General features: G+C 45.8%; 1 protein-coding gene across 1 annotated transcript; it reads right to left on the bottom strand.

Moving 5' to 3' along the window:
* Positions 1–3,141: 3,141 nt before the first annotated feature.
* Positions 3,142–4,215, bottom strand: LOC109337226. Its single transcript, XM_019574149.1, has one exon. The coding sequence runs from the start codon at positions 4,213–4,215 to the stop codon at positions 3,142–3,144; it is 1,074 nt and encodes a 357-aa protein (XP_019429694.1).
* Positions 4,216–15,372: the final 11,157 nt, after the last annotated feature.

Raw genomic sequence — 15,372 nt, 5'->3', positions numbered from 1 at the left:
GAGAGATTGGTTGCCACCCTCGTTGAACTGAAGTGTTCGCCAGGTAGGTTCTCATATCACGACCGGGATCATGGCCTCCGCGCCGTATGTTAAGCTGAATGGTGACTCACCGGTCGTAGAATGGGGAGTGGTCCGGTATGCCCATAGTACGTGGTGGAGTTGGTCTGGCCAATTTCCTTTTGATTCGTCCATCCTCTTCTTTATACCTTTTAAGATGACCTTGTTTGCTGCCTCGGCTTGCCTATTAGTTTGTGGATGCTCCACTGAAGTGAAGTGCTTCTTAATGCGGAGGTTTGACAACAATTCTTGGAACCTTCGATCGGCAAACTGAGTGCCGTTATCCGTTACTATGGCGGATGGGATACCGAAACTAGTGATTATGCTTCGCCAAGTGAATTTTTGGATATTCGATGAGGTGATGGTGGCTAATGCTTCTGCTTCTATCCACTTGGTGAAATAATCTATGGCAACTATCAAAAATTTCAATTGCCCCGTTGCTTGAGGGAAAGGTCCCAGAATGTCCATACCCCACCTTCAGAAAGGCCAAGGCGCTTGTGTTGTGGTTAATTCCTCTGGCGGGGCTTTGTGGAAGTCAGCGAAAAGTTGGCAACGAGTGCATTTTCGAGTAAGGTCTGTTGCGTCCTTTTCCACTGTGGGCCAGTAGTATCCAGCACGTAACACCTTCTTGGCGAGTGAGGCGGCGCCCAAGTGATGTCCACAACTTCCTTCATGAATTTCTCTAAGGACATAATCCGCCCGTTCTAGACCAAGACATCTAAGCAAGGGGGCGGTGAATCCCCGCCGATACAGTGTCCCCCGGACCAGAGTGTACCAACAACAACATCTGAGGAACCGTTGCTTCTCTTTTAAATCAGAGGGTAGGTTACCATAGAGGATGTATCAGATGTATGGGCCCGTCCAGTTTTCTGGGATCACCACTTGTTCCACTGCCATGACACTTGGGTGGTAGACTATGCCCTGAACGACAGACGATTGTTCCCGAGGCATTTGGTACTGGCGAGTTTGGATAAGATATCTGCCTAGGCGTTGCTTTCACGGGGCACATGCTGAATGGTTGTTTCATCGAAGTCGGCCATGAGCTCTTTTACTTTGAGCAGATATTTCCCGAGGAGGGTATCCTTGGTCTAGTATGCACCTATAATTTGGGAAACATCTAATTGGGAATCACTGCAAATTAATACCTTATGGGTGCCCACCTCTTTTGCTAGATGTAATCCGGCGATGCAAGCCTCATATTCTGCCTGATTATTGGAGGTTGGAAATGTGAAGGTGCGGGAATGCTCGATGGTTACCCCTTGCCCATCCTCCAGCAGAATTCCAGCCCCGCTGCCCCTTGGATTAGAAGTCCCATCGACAAAGATAGTCCATACCTGCTCTCGATCGCCCTCTGGTGCGGTCAGTTCGGCCATGAAATCAGACAGGACCTAGCTCTTGACGGCCGTGCGAGGTTCGAAATGGATGTCAAATTGTGAGAGTTCTATTGACCACGTGATCATCCGCCCATCCAACTCTGGTTTATGCAAGATTTGCCTGATTGGTTGGTTGGTTTTGACAACGGTTGCATGAGATTGGAAGTATTGGCGTAACCTTCGTGTGGCTGTCAACAATGCATAAGCCACATTTTCCAGCTTCTGACACCTCAGTTCCGGGCCTTGCAGGGCTTTGCTTGTGAAATAGACAGGGTTTTGTCCTTCTGCCGTTTCTCAGATCAACGCGGCTGTGACTGCCTCATCGGACACGACCAGATACACATACAGAACCTCATTAGGCACTGGCTTGGAGAGAATTTGTTTGAAAATGTTGAATGCCGCATCGCAATTGTCAGACCATTCAAACCTCTTGCTCTTCTTCAACAACTGGAATAAGGGAAGTGAGTATTTGGCGGCGGACGGGAGAAACCTGGACAACACAGCTAGTCGCCCATTCAACTGTTGAACTTCTTTGACTGTGCAGGGGCCCTCATGTCGATGATCACCTGGCACTTGGACGGATTTGCCTCAATCCCTCGACAAGTCAGAAGAAAACCGAGGAACTTGCTAGATTCCACTCCGAAGGTACATTTTTCTGGATTGAGCCTCATGTTGTACTTGTAGAGTTGTTGAAAAATATTTTCCAGAATGGATACATGATCTTCGCCGGGGAGGCTTTTGGCGATCATATCATCGATGTAAACTTCCATGTGTTCTCCAATCTGTCCGGCAAACACCTTGCTCATCATTCTCTGATAAGTCGCCTCAGCATTTTTCAACCCAAAAGGCATGACGGTGTAGCAGTAGGCGGCCTGATCAGTGATGAACGCTATTTTCTCCTAGTCGGGAGGGTATATCGGAATCTGATTGTACCCGGAATATGCGTCCAGGAAGGACATGTACTGATAGCCTGAAGAATTATCTACCAAATGGTCAATATTGGGAAGAGGATAAGGGTCTTTAGGGCATACCTTATTGAGATCCGTGTAATCCACGCACATCCGCCACTTCCCAGAAGGCTTCTTCACCAACACAACATTCGCCAACCAAGTGGTGTAGGTGTCGCGGATGAAACCCGCCTCTAGCAACTTGGCAACCTTCAAGGCGACCTCCTTGGTCCTGTCAGCCCCCATTTTTTGCCTTCTTTGCGCCACCGGCTTAGCACCTTGTTTTGTCATTAGCCGGTGGCAGACAAAGGAAGGATCTACCCTAGGCATGTCTGTTGCTGACCCGGCGAAGAGGTCGCGGTTCCCCTTCAAAGATGCTTCCAGCCTCAACCTTTGACTTGGCGGAAGGTTGCTGCCAAGATAGACTACCTGTCCTGAGGACTGGCTCAACTGCAGAGTTTTTTCCCCCCTCTGGTTGTGGTCAAAAGTCTCCTTCGTTCGCCCGGACATCCAGTTCTACCATATGCACGCCCCGAGGTCTTTTGGAGGGGGGCATGATGTTTGCTGAAGTGGGGGCGGAGGCTAATCTGGTGACACATGCGAGCTGAGTGCTGATCCCCTTTCACTGTGCAGACTTGGAGGTTGATTGAGAGGAACTTCATGCATAGATGGGGCGTAGAGACAATCACTTCAAGCCTGTTCAAAGTTGGTCGGCCAATAATGGCGTTGTATGCTGAATCGCACTAGACGACCAAGAACTTTGTCTAGACCGTCCTACTCATAGGGTGGTCTCCGATCGTTAGCCAAATCTCCACGTACCCCCTGGGGGTGATTCCCTGGCCGGAAAATCCAACCAACTGCCAATCATATGGCAGGAGATCGCGGTCATGGAGTTCCATCTTCTCAAACAAATCCTGGAAGATAATGTCAGTTGAGCTATCATAATCAACGAATAAGCGGCTAACCTTCTTGTTATTGAGCTTGGCGGTGATGACGAGAGGGTCATCGTGCCCTCGGACGACACCTTCATAATCGCGATCGTCGAATGTAATATGGGTTGCTGATCTATAGCTCTGTCTCTGTTGGGAGCTCCTGGCGGCGACGTGCATTACCTCCCGCACATACTTCTTCTGGGCGGCCCTGGAGGTGCCTCCGGCGGCAAAGCCTCCTGAAATAGTGTTAATATCAACTGGGCTCCTTGGCCTTCGGTTGTCTGCATGGTGCCTATCCGCTTGAGGCTGTGGGGTAGGGCGTCGTTGCTGAAATTGAGGAGGGGACCGCCTTTTCGAAGACTCGGGTCGACGATGTTGTGGCGATCGACGTCGTTGTTCCAAGCCCGCGATGAACCGCTGAAAATGACCGGCCTGGATGAGATCCTCGATGGTGTCACGGAGTTGTGTGCAATCATTAGTCAGGTGTCCAAACATACTGTGATAGTCACAGTATTTGGATCGGTCTTGTGGGTCTGGCTTGGTAGGGCGTGGGCGGGAAAGTTGGACGAGGTGGGTGGAGAGGACCTCATGCAGAATCCTTGAACGGTTGGCATTCAGAGGGGTATAGGTGGAGTATTTGGCCTTTTTAGGTAGTGAGGGTAGGGTTTGGGGGTGGTCGTTGAGTCTTGGCCGTTTAGCTTCCCATGAGGGGTGATGCATTTGGGGCTCGGTGTGGGTGCAGATATGGTGGGTTTCTTCCAGATTGATGAATCGTTGGGCCTTGGAGCGGAGGTCTTCCATTGTAAGATCGGTGTACTTGGCTAACTCTATGCGGAAAAGACCTTCTTGAAGTCCCATAACGAGGACGTGCACTGCGACCTCAGGGCTCAAAGTACGTACCTTCATGGCCTCGGTATTAAATCGATCTAGATACGCCTGGATGGATTTATTAGGTCCTTGGAAAATGCCAGACAGCGTGTACTACGACCTGGGTTGCTCTTTGCTCGCCGTGAATCTTGTGTTGAAGGCTAAAGCTAGAGTTTCCCATGTGCTGATGCTGTTTTGAGCCAAACGAGTGAACCATTGGAGAGCCGCCTTTTTAAGAGTTTCCCATGTGCTGATGCTGGGGGTCTGCCGTACCATCGTACTGGTCCATATTTGTGGGGCGGGTGAGTGTGAGGGTAATGGGTAGGCCATAATGGTAGGTGTAAAGGGATGTCTAGCACCGCAGGAGTGGTGCGAGGTTGGTTGGGATAGTAGGTGGGACTCGCTCGTTGACTCTTCACGGTTACTTTCGTGAACAGGCGCTCCGAGTGATCGCCAGGGTTTATCTTAGATTGGCGAAGTTCTTGTATACGTCGGCCTATTGCTGGATGAGCCGCTCTTGGCGTTCTAGCATCTGGAGGAGGTGTTGGGTGGTTGGTTGTTGTTCTAGAGTGGTATGGTGACTTCGGCTGGCCTGATGGGATGGTTGTCTTGGTGGGGGAAGGGTACTTGGGCAGGGTCAACTTGGCTGGTAGATAGAGCTCGGTTTCTAGTAGTCGCCATGGTGTGAGTCCCCACAGACGGCGCCAATGTTCTTTCCTAGAACACAAAGGTAAAGAACGATAGTTGATCGGTTGCTAAGAATGGAGAGGAGGAAGAACGTCAATGTAACAGGATGATGTAGCAGAGCTGGACCCGCTGGTGGAGGTACCTGAAAAGGTTCTCCGACGATCAAGTCAGTATATGAACTTGGATGATAAGTGTATGAGAGTTGAGAATATGAGGGGAGAGAGCAATAGAATAAGTAATGCAAGAGATTAGAGAGATTAAGATACTTCCTGTTGGTAGAGACTTCTATTTATATGGGGGAGAGTTGACTTTGGGCTTTTGGCAGGTAGCGTGGCACGTAGCCGACCAAGAGTATTGTTGGGGGCTGTTTTTTCCGTGTCAGGCGGTCCGCCAGGACCGTACTCTACGCTATCTTGTCTTTTAGCCTGTGGCTGGTTTTGTAGTCGTTCTGCAGTCTGTCTGCCGTGTTGGCAGGTGGGTTGGTGAGGTACGGACGCTATGCCAGGAAGTGTCTCCAATGTCAACTCTTGTGGGCCAACCACGCGAGACCTACCTCGACGACCAAGCATGTGGGCCTTTGGATCGCCGCGTAGGAACAGAAACTTAATTGCTACCATCGTTTTAATGTGCATTACATTTTTTATAATTTAAAATATTAATTAATTAAAACTTTCTAATTACTTTCCTTTATTTTTATTAAAAGATTTACTTTTTATCACGAAATAGTTTTATATCTAAAGGTGAAAACAAATAAGATTTATGTATTTAATTATTTTAGGGATAAAGTTGAAGAGAAAAATGTTGTTTATTATTTATATGTTATTATTATTTATGAAAAGGAATTTCTATAATTACTATTGAATACATAAATAAAAAAATGAATAAAATAAGGGAGGAAGAAAAAAAATGAAAAAAATGCATGTACAATAAACTGCTATCATTGAACACATAGCATCGCTAGAACATACATGTTAGCCAGAAACCAAAGGTGATTGGAATTAGACTATGCAATGGATCTAATGCGATATAGGGGTGGTGACACGCTGAATAGTGGGAACCAATCCTAGATACCACCCTTCGTCTAGTGGCTTATGGTTGCGCAACTATTTAGATAGGAAATTGGCTTAACCTTGATGGTGTTGTTTGGGTAGAAAAATAGGTTTTTTAATATTTTCTAGTGATTTTTTGTGTTTTATCACATCTCTATCTTGCATTTGTATTTTGAGAAAAAGATGTATGCAATAACAATATAAATATAGTTAACTTTTAAATAAAAATTATACAAATGAGTGATAGATAATACAGTGACAGTTTATAAATTTTCACACTAACAATACAAAAATATTACACTCTATAGGTCCATCACACTAATGCTAATCAAACCATATTTAATTTTACTTTTCATCAGCCATTAATGTTCTCATGCATTTATAAAATTAAATAATAATTTTGCCACATCTGTATTCAAATCAATCATTAACCAACAAGGTGTTGGTTTAATTGTGTAAGGTCCTACTGGATCTCTTAGGTCGAGGATTCGATTCCAATGAGCGACCCTTATTAGGAGGGGCAATCACGAACGCCGAAAGGGATTAGTTCCTTACTTGTTCCACCCTGGATAAATTCGGATGGTTTCTAGCCCGCCCCGAGCGCATGACTAAGTCTAGCTAACCCTTGTTTACCCGCCCATGGCGAGCCAGACTCACTGCAAGTGCCATAAATACTCCTAACGTGTCATTGATGTCTCTGGCGCATCATTAATATATCTCTGACTCTGTCATTAATGCATCGCAGACTCGCCTTTAATGTTGACTGACATCCCACCTTCCACGCTGTCTACACATTCTACTTGCCCCAACAATTTGACAAATGTAGACCTGCAAGCAGAGCAAGGACAAGCGAACATATCCTCATTGTACCCGCTATGCGCTGCCCAATAGCCGGGTGCCACATCAGTAGTCCTCAAACTCTGGAAATAGAGAGTCTCACATAGGGAGTGTAATTAATTCTCATTCTCTCATTTATTGTTACACTTATTGCTATTGCTCTAACTTCTCTCTTATTTACTCTCCTCTTTCTAAAAACACTTTACTGACTTGATCTTTGGATAAACTTTTCAGGTACCTCCTTTGGCGGGTCCAGAGGACATTCCGACCAAGACTTCCAATCTCCTCCATTCTTCCGACATTCGATACCGACCATCCCCTTTGAATGCTAAAGAACATTAGCGTCGTCTGTGGCTTACCTATAACATGGTGACCATCCGTAACCAAGCTCAACCACTCAGCCAAGCAGAACCATCCACCACAAACATTCCCCCAAATCACGACACTCCTTCCATTTACCCTCTAGCACTAGTACTACCATCTCAACAAGTCAACCAAAGTCATCCCCCCAACCCCATCCCAGAAGCACCTACTACCCAACAACATCTCCAAATGATCCAAACCCAAGGCCAAATTATAAAACAACAGGCCCAACTATTAGCCGAACTTCTCCAGCACAAACCTGAACCTAGTAACAGACCCTCGTGGCCAGTTGCCGATGAGCACTCTGTAGAGTCCGCCAAAACTTCCAAGCTTATACCCCCCAACACAAAAACCACTCAAATAACTCACCCCTCTTACTAAAGCTCCTCACGAGCAAACAACCCCTTCATCGAAGCAACCATGTCGTCACCACTCCCTAAACATCTAACCGCCCAAGAAACATCAACTAGTATGATGGGACCATTGATCCACAAGACCACTTAGACGCCTTTGAGGCCTCTATGCTTTTCCACGGTGTGAATGACTTTATCATGTGTTGAACCTTCCCTCTTACTCTAAAACGCGCTGCCTTGCAGTGGTTTACACAGTTGGCACCAAACAATATTGATCAATGAACAACTCTTGCTAACGGATTCAACATCCGGTTCACAGCAAGCAAAGAACAACCTGATCTTCGTATACCATGTCCGGTATACAACAAGAACCACATGAACTTCTCCAGACTTATCTTGACAGGTTTAACACAGAGGCCATGAATGTACGAACCCTAAGCCCAGAAGTGGTAGTGAATATCCTGGTGACAGGACTACATGATGACCTCTCCAAGCAGGAATTGGCCAAGTATTCATACCTCACCATGGAAGATCTTTTATCCAAGGCCAAACAGTATATTAATCTAGAGGAAACCCATCCCACCCTCCAATCATCCGAACATAAAGAATACCAAATCCCCTCACGGAAAGCCAAATGACTAAAAACACATGACCACCCTCGAGATGATCCACCCCGACCACCCAAAATACAAAATACACTTCCTACACTCCCTCAATGCCAACAACACCAGGATTCTGCAAGAAGTTATGGCCACTTATCTCGTCTAGCTCCCCAAGCCCAACCCGGGAGAAAGCTCGGGACCCAAGTCCTCTCCGAATACTGTGATTTACACACCTTTTTCAGGCACGTCATAGAAGAGTACACCCAGCTATGACACACCATTGAAGACCTGAATCAAGCCGACCATCTAAAACACTTTTTTGGTCGGGCCTGGCAAGGGCAATCCCTACCTCCACGTCAACCTAGCCCTTCTAGGAGACGTTCCCCCCAAAAACTCAACAGGATCATCCTCCAAATAGGGACCAAGGAGACCAATACCGCCCCAAAACCCGGCAACAACAGAGTCTAGTTGACATCAACACAATATCAGGCGGATTTGCCGCTAGAGGCACCTCCAAGACGGCATAGAAAAGGTACGTTCGGGAGGTCATACAGGCAAACATCTGGAACCCTCTCCAACATCATGAGAATAGGGTGGCACCGCCAATCTCATTCGACGACTGTGATTAGGAAGGTGTCGTCTGCGGTCATCACGATCCCCTTTTCATCACCACCAAACTAAATAATAAAAAGATTGGGAGGCTATTCATCAATCAGGGAAGCTCAACAGATAGTATGTTCCAATATTTATTCATCAAAACGAAGTTCAAAGACATAGCATTATGGGCTTATGACGGATAGTTAGTCAGATTCATTGGACAAGGGATCACTCCTCATGGCTATGGTGACATTTGACTTACTATCAGGGAGCGACCCCTAACCAGCACAATCCAGGCAAAATTTATGGTCATTGATTGTAGCTATGCCTATAACGCCATCCTTGCCTGACCAACATTGTATCGTCTCGAAGCAGAAGTTTCCACTCCACCCATGTGCATGAAGTTTCTCACGTCCGACCTCCGAGTATGTACTGTCAAAGGAGGTTGACATAGTGCAAGAACTTGTTATCAGATGAGGCTCCGCCCGAATCACAGTTCAATGCAGACACTACCCCCGAAGAAAAAGCAGCAGGGTGTACACCTGGTAGAACTAGATTCCAGAATAGACAGAGGAGATTCCGACCTCAGCCCGTAGGAGAAAAACCTCTCTTCAACTTCGCCCCTCAAAGGAAAATCTGGTGTATTTTGGCAGCACTCTCGACGAGGCTCAAATGGCAAGGTTAATTAAATGTTTGAAAACCAACAAAGACCTTTTCGCTTGGTCCACTGCAGACATGCCAGGAATTGACCACTCAGTCATTTGTCACCGACTAACCACCAGCCCATGGGCTAGACCGGTGGACCAGAAAAAAAGGAAGATGGGTACCAAGAGAATAGCTGAGGTTACTCGGAAAATCTCTAAACTTTTAGAGGCTGGGTTTATCTGAGAGATTTCTTACACTACCTGGTTATCCAACATAGTATTAGTCAAAAAACCGTCTTAGAAGTTGCGGATGTGTGTGGATTATACAGATCTGAACAAGGTGTGCGCGAGAAACCTGTATCCTCTCCCAAACATTGACCACCTCGTGGACAACTCCTCCGGGTATCAATTTTTGTCATTCATGGACGCTTATTCTGGATACAATCAGTTATCCATGTATCCCCCAGATCAAGACAAGACTGCCTTCATTACACCCAAGGTGACCTACTGCTATACGGTCATGCCCTTTGGGCTAAAAAACGCGGGAGCCACATATCAGAGAATGATCAATATTGTGTTTGGGGATCAGATCGGGAAGCACGTAGAGGTCTACATGGATGACATGATTGCCATGAGTCTGCCAGCAGAAGACCATGTCACCATCCTGGATGCCATTTTTAGTCGGTTGCGTAAGTTTAATATGCGCCTCAATCAGCAGAAGTGTACTTTCGGGGTTGAAGCCGACAAATGCTTAGGATTTATGTTAACAAGTCGGGGCATCAAGGAAAACCCAACAATGTGCCAGTAAGATACAGATATGTGCAGCTCGCGGTCGGTCAAAGAGGTCTAGTAGTTGAATGGGCGGTTGACGACACTATCTAGATTCCTCATAGCATCGGCCAAGCATTCCATCTCACTATTTCAACTCCTCAAACATAGCAAAATTTTCGACTGGTCAGATGCCTGTGAAGAGGCCTTCCAGACCTTCAAGCAATACTTGACTTCTCCTCTAGGGCTTTATAAGCCAGAACCTGCTGAGACACTGTACGTCTACCTATCAATAATGGATGAGGTTGTGACAACTGCTCTTGTCAGAGAAAATGAAGAATGTTATAAACCAATCCTATAATGGTCAGGACCAATCAATCAATCCGTCAAATCTTGCACAACCCAGAGCTAGTGGGCCAAATGATCTCCTAGTCTTTTGATCTCTCACAATTTGATATACGGCTTGAGCTCAGGACAACTATCAAGCGCGAAGTCTTGTTTGATTTTATTGCCGAGTTAACCACGTAACCCAATAATCTTGTGCAAATGTGGACAACCTATGTCGACGGTTCATCCAACCCTCGGGGCTGTGGAGCTGGAATCTTGTTGGATAATGGCTAAGGAGTGACCATTGAAAACTCATTGACCTTCACTTATCCTACAACAATCAACCAAGCCGAGTATGAAGCATGCATTGCTTTTTACAGTCAGCCAGAGAGGTCGGAGTGGATAAGCTGTTCATATGCAGTAATTCCCACCTTGCCGTATCATAGATTACGGGTGCCTTCCAAACAAAGGACACATTATTGGCCAAATTTGAAACAGCCTCCATCCAACATGTCCCCATGGAGAAAATGTCTGGGCGGATATCTTATCCAAACTGGCTAGTACAAAGAGCCCGGGCAACAACACGTCGGTGGTTCAGGGAATAGTTTTGTGACCCAGTGTCATGGCGGTTGAACAAATATAGATCCAAGTGTCATTAGCTACTTACTCAATGGCAACCTCCCCATCGACCAATAAGAAAGATAGAGGTTCCTAAGTCACAGTTCATGGTTCACATTAGTACAAGACTATTTGTATCGCCGAGACGATTCTGTGCCCATGCTTAAATGCCTCGGCCCCGAAAGGGCACGATACGTCCTCCAAGAGATTCACGAAGTAAGTCGTGGCCACCATCTCAGTGGAACATCTCTAGCCAAGATGATCCTTCGAGCAGGATATTACAGGCCAACCGTGGAAAAATATGCCTCTGATTTAACCAAGAAATGTGTTCCCTGCTAGTTGTTTGCCGATCTACACAAGGCCCCACTTGAATAGTTGACAACCACTATGACCTCGTGGTCGTTCAGTAGGTGAGGTATGGATATCTTGGGGTCATTCCCCCGTCAGCCGGACAACTCAAGTTCCTGATAGTGGTTGTTGATGACTTCACTAAATGGATCGAAGTTGAGGCTTTATCCACTATCACTTTAGCCAACATCCAAAAATTCACATGGAGAAACATTATCACACGGTTCGGGGTATTGATCACAATTGTCACTGATAATGGATCTCAGTTTTTAGAACGGAAATTTAGAGAGTTATTGTCAGGCCTTCACATTAAACAACATTTCACTTCGGTTGAACATCCTCAAACCAATGGTCAGGCAGAGGAGGCTAATAAGGTCCTCTTGCGAGCAATAAAAATAAGGTTGGATGAGGCCAAAGGAGCATAGCCGCAACAATTACATCACGTTCTCTAGGCTTTTCGCATAATCCCCCACTCTACCACCGGAGAATCGCCCTTTAACCTCACCTATGGGGTCGAGGCTATGATCCTGGTGGAAATCGGCGAGCCCACTTAGCAGACGTTACAACTTGACAATGTCACCAACTCGGCTATCTAGAGGCACAATCTGGACTGGATAGAGGAGAAAAGGGACCACACTCGAATCAGAGAAACTGCCATAAAAATAAGGACAACCTATAAGTATAACGTCACAATAGTACCTAGAGACTTTGAAGACAATAGTTTAGTGCTCATAAGGGTAGACATCGACAGGACCAAAGGCAAGTTAGCACCTAATTGGGAAGGACCCTACTAAGTAACAAATGAAGTTGGTAAAGGGGCCTACAAACATGAAGAATGTCAGGAAGGGAAATCCCCGGCACCTGGAATGCATTGAACTTACAACAATTTTTTGCTAAAAAAATGTAAATTTTATGTATCAGTCATTCCAGTGCTGGACTAATTATATGTTAACGAGGTATTATCCAGATGTTTTTTATAGGCCAAAAACCCAAGCGAGGACCAAGTCCCCTTGATCACCAATCACACACCCCTCAAAGGCGTGGGTCAGTCCCCCTTTGACGACAATTCAATCCTAAAACCCAAGCGAGGACCAAGTCCCGTTGGTCGTCAATCATACACTCCTCGAAGGTGTGCGCCAGTCCCCCTTTGACGGCGGTTCAATCCTGAAACCCAAGTGAGGACCAAGTCCCCTTCGTCGTCAATCATACACCCCTCAAAGGCGTGGGCCAATCCCCTTTTGACTGTAGTTCACTCCTAAAAATCCCAAGCAAAGGCCAAGTCTTCCGGCTAGCAAAACCCGGTTAAAATAACCCGCTAAACCCAAACAATGACTACGTAAAGAATACTCAGGCTTATAAAAACTAGGACAGAGGATTGAGCAAATCCAGTTAGAAAAATTTGATCATTCGTCACTCGAAGATCATTTAATTTTGATAAATAAAAAGAATTCAAACAGTCACGATTTAGTTTTCCAACTTGGTGATTTAGTGATGAATATTCAACCCCGATCACATTATTTGACTTATTCAAATTAAAAATTAGCCTCATCATTCAAGTTTCGTTATGAGAGCCGACCAATCATTACTTAATGGTTATCGAATGTTATTATTCCAATTCAATTATGTGTGCCCGAGTAACCAAAATAGAAGATTTTCCAGTTAGGAAACTCTGTTGACTTAAGTTCGTTTTCTAAATATGGCGATCAATTTAAGATGTTACCGATTAATAAGACAACAATTCATGCAAGACTAAACAAACACAATAAGAAAACCTCCTTCATTCATAAAAAAGGTTGGATTAAATCCAACAAGTTACATCATAAGCCACATAGAAAAAGAAAAAAGCTAAGACCCCCCATCACCCCGACCAAGAATAGGAAGCTTCACCAGACCCTCCTCATCGTCAGCAACCAGCTCTCCCTCAGAAAAGACCCTAGTGTCAATCCTTGTCGAGGACTAGTCGACATGAGGAAGAACCAAACGGTTCTGAGCGAAGGCATTGTCCCATCCTGTGTTGGCTGCCATAACAGCATGATCCTCCAGATTCAGATAGGACGCCTTCATTTGGGCCAGTTCATCTATCAGTCAAGTAACATTAGCCAAAATAGACGATTTTCCGGTTAGGAAACTCTGTTGACTTAAGTTCGTTCGCTAACTATTGCGATCAATTTAAGATGTTTCCGATTAATAAGACAACAATTCATGCAAGACTAAACAAACACAATAAGAAAACCTCCTTCATTCATAAAAAAGGTTGGATTAAATCGAACCAGTTACATCATAAGCCACATAGAAAAAGAAAAAGCTAAGACCCCTATCACCCCGACCAGGAATAGGAAGCTTCACCAGACCCTCCTCATCGCCAGCAACCAGCTCTCCCTCAGGAGTGACCCTAGCGTCAATCCTTGTCGAGGTTTAGTCAACATCAAGAAGAACTAACCGAATCTGAGCGAAGGCATTGTCCCATCCCGCGTTGGCCGCCATAACAGCATCATCCTCTAGATCCAGATAGGTCGCCTTCATTTGGGCCAGTTCATCTATCAGTCAAGTAACATTAGCCAAAATAGACGATTTTCCGGTTAGGAAACTCTGTTGACTTAAGTTCGTTCGCTAACTATTGCGATCAATTTAAGATGTTTCCGATTAATAAGACAACAATTCATCCCCCCCGACAACTTCTACTTGGCCCCAAGATGAGACCTCTCATCCTCAACCCTCCTCAACTAATCCATCAGGATTCCTAGCAACCTTTAGGCCACTCTAGCATTTATCTGAACTTGCAAGGCCGACTCCCGAGCATCCTTGTGCTAAAATGACATGGTCGACAATTGCTCACTAGTGGTCAAGTTTTGCTCTTCTTAAACCTTCAGGGCTTCAATATATTTCTTGTTCAACAAGTGCAGATCAGCCGAATGTTATTCCTGAAGGTGGGTGAGGGCTTCCTCTCCAACTCGAGCACCCAATACCCCTTCGCCTTCGAAATACTTGACCATAGAAGCCGTCAGGACCCCTACTTCCCGGACTTCCCTCAGAAGCTCCATCACGAGAATGGAGTCCACAGTATGTCCAATATTCGTATGGAGCAGTCCAACCTCGTTCTCCTTTGGGACCCGAAAGATTTAGGAGAGCTTGGCGGATCTCTTCCCTTTGTCAGAACTAGGAGTTTTCCCTCTAACAACTCCCCTCGAGCGAGGGACAGAGGTCCGAGGAGGAGAGTCATCCTCTCCAGTTAGGTCAACTCGACGCTCACCCGCCACTACAGGAGTAAGGTTGGTCAGAGGTTCTCGCATAGATCATGAATGGGCGGGAGAATCAAATCTCGCCTTTTTGGTGACCTCAACAATTTTCCTTTTCAAGGTGGCCCGACTCAAGAGACTCAGATGGTCTTATTGATCACCCATGGCAGCTGCTGAAAAAGAAGAAGAAACAAGAGCAAGTCAGATCATATAAAAACACTACAAAAACAAAGCGTATAAATCCATATACTCACCGACTTCCGCATCAAAAACATGATCCCTTTGGACCAACTTATAGAATACTACGACCCGACCACCTTCTATCCAAGATAACATATCATATGCCACCTCCCATTCCCGGGGACTCAACTGGTCATACGAGAAGCTGATAGACTTGGCTCGTTTTTTATGTATCCTCACGTTCCAAGAAAATGGAAACCAGGGCAAACCATCAGGACCGTAAGCCCAAGTATGATGATCACCCTTGACTTCTACCCGGAAAAACCCAGTCTTCCAACCCTTCACCGACCCTTCAAAAGGCTGGAAGAGAGCACGCCCATTTCTGGACTAGAGTTATGTCCATCCTTTGTCGACCCACACTATTCTCATCTTTGTTGGAACTATGGCCCACCCGGAACATCCAAAAGAACAGGCAAAGTGTGCACAAGCGTTCCATGACCTCATAGAATTTCTTGAAGGTCCGGATAAACCCCTAGGAGTTAGGATAAAGTTGAGAAGGGGCTACTTAGAGGTGCTGCAACACTTCG

The sequence above is a fragment of the Lupinus angustifolius genome, unplaced genomic scaffold (genome assembly GCF_001865875.1).
Source record: "Lupinus angustifolius cultivar Tanjil unplaced genomic scaffold, LupAngTanjil_v1.0 Scaffold_2_330, whole genome shotgun sequence".
Taxonomy (NCBI): domain Eukaryota; kingdom Viridiplantae; phylum Streptophyta; class Magnoliopsida; order Fabales; family Fabaceae; genus Lupinus; species Lupinus angustifolius.
The sequence above is the reverse complement of the archived record's forward strand: the minus strand, read 5'-3'. Positions and strand labels throughout refer to the sequence as shown.

Excerpts from the sequence above, each read along its gene's own strand:
- LOC109337226 (XM_019574149.1), bottom strand. The coding sequence starts at position 4,215 with ATGAAGGTACGTACTTTGAGCCCTGAGGTCGCAGTGCACGTCCTCGTT.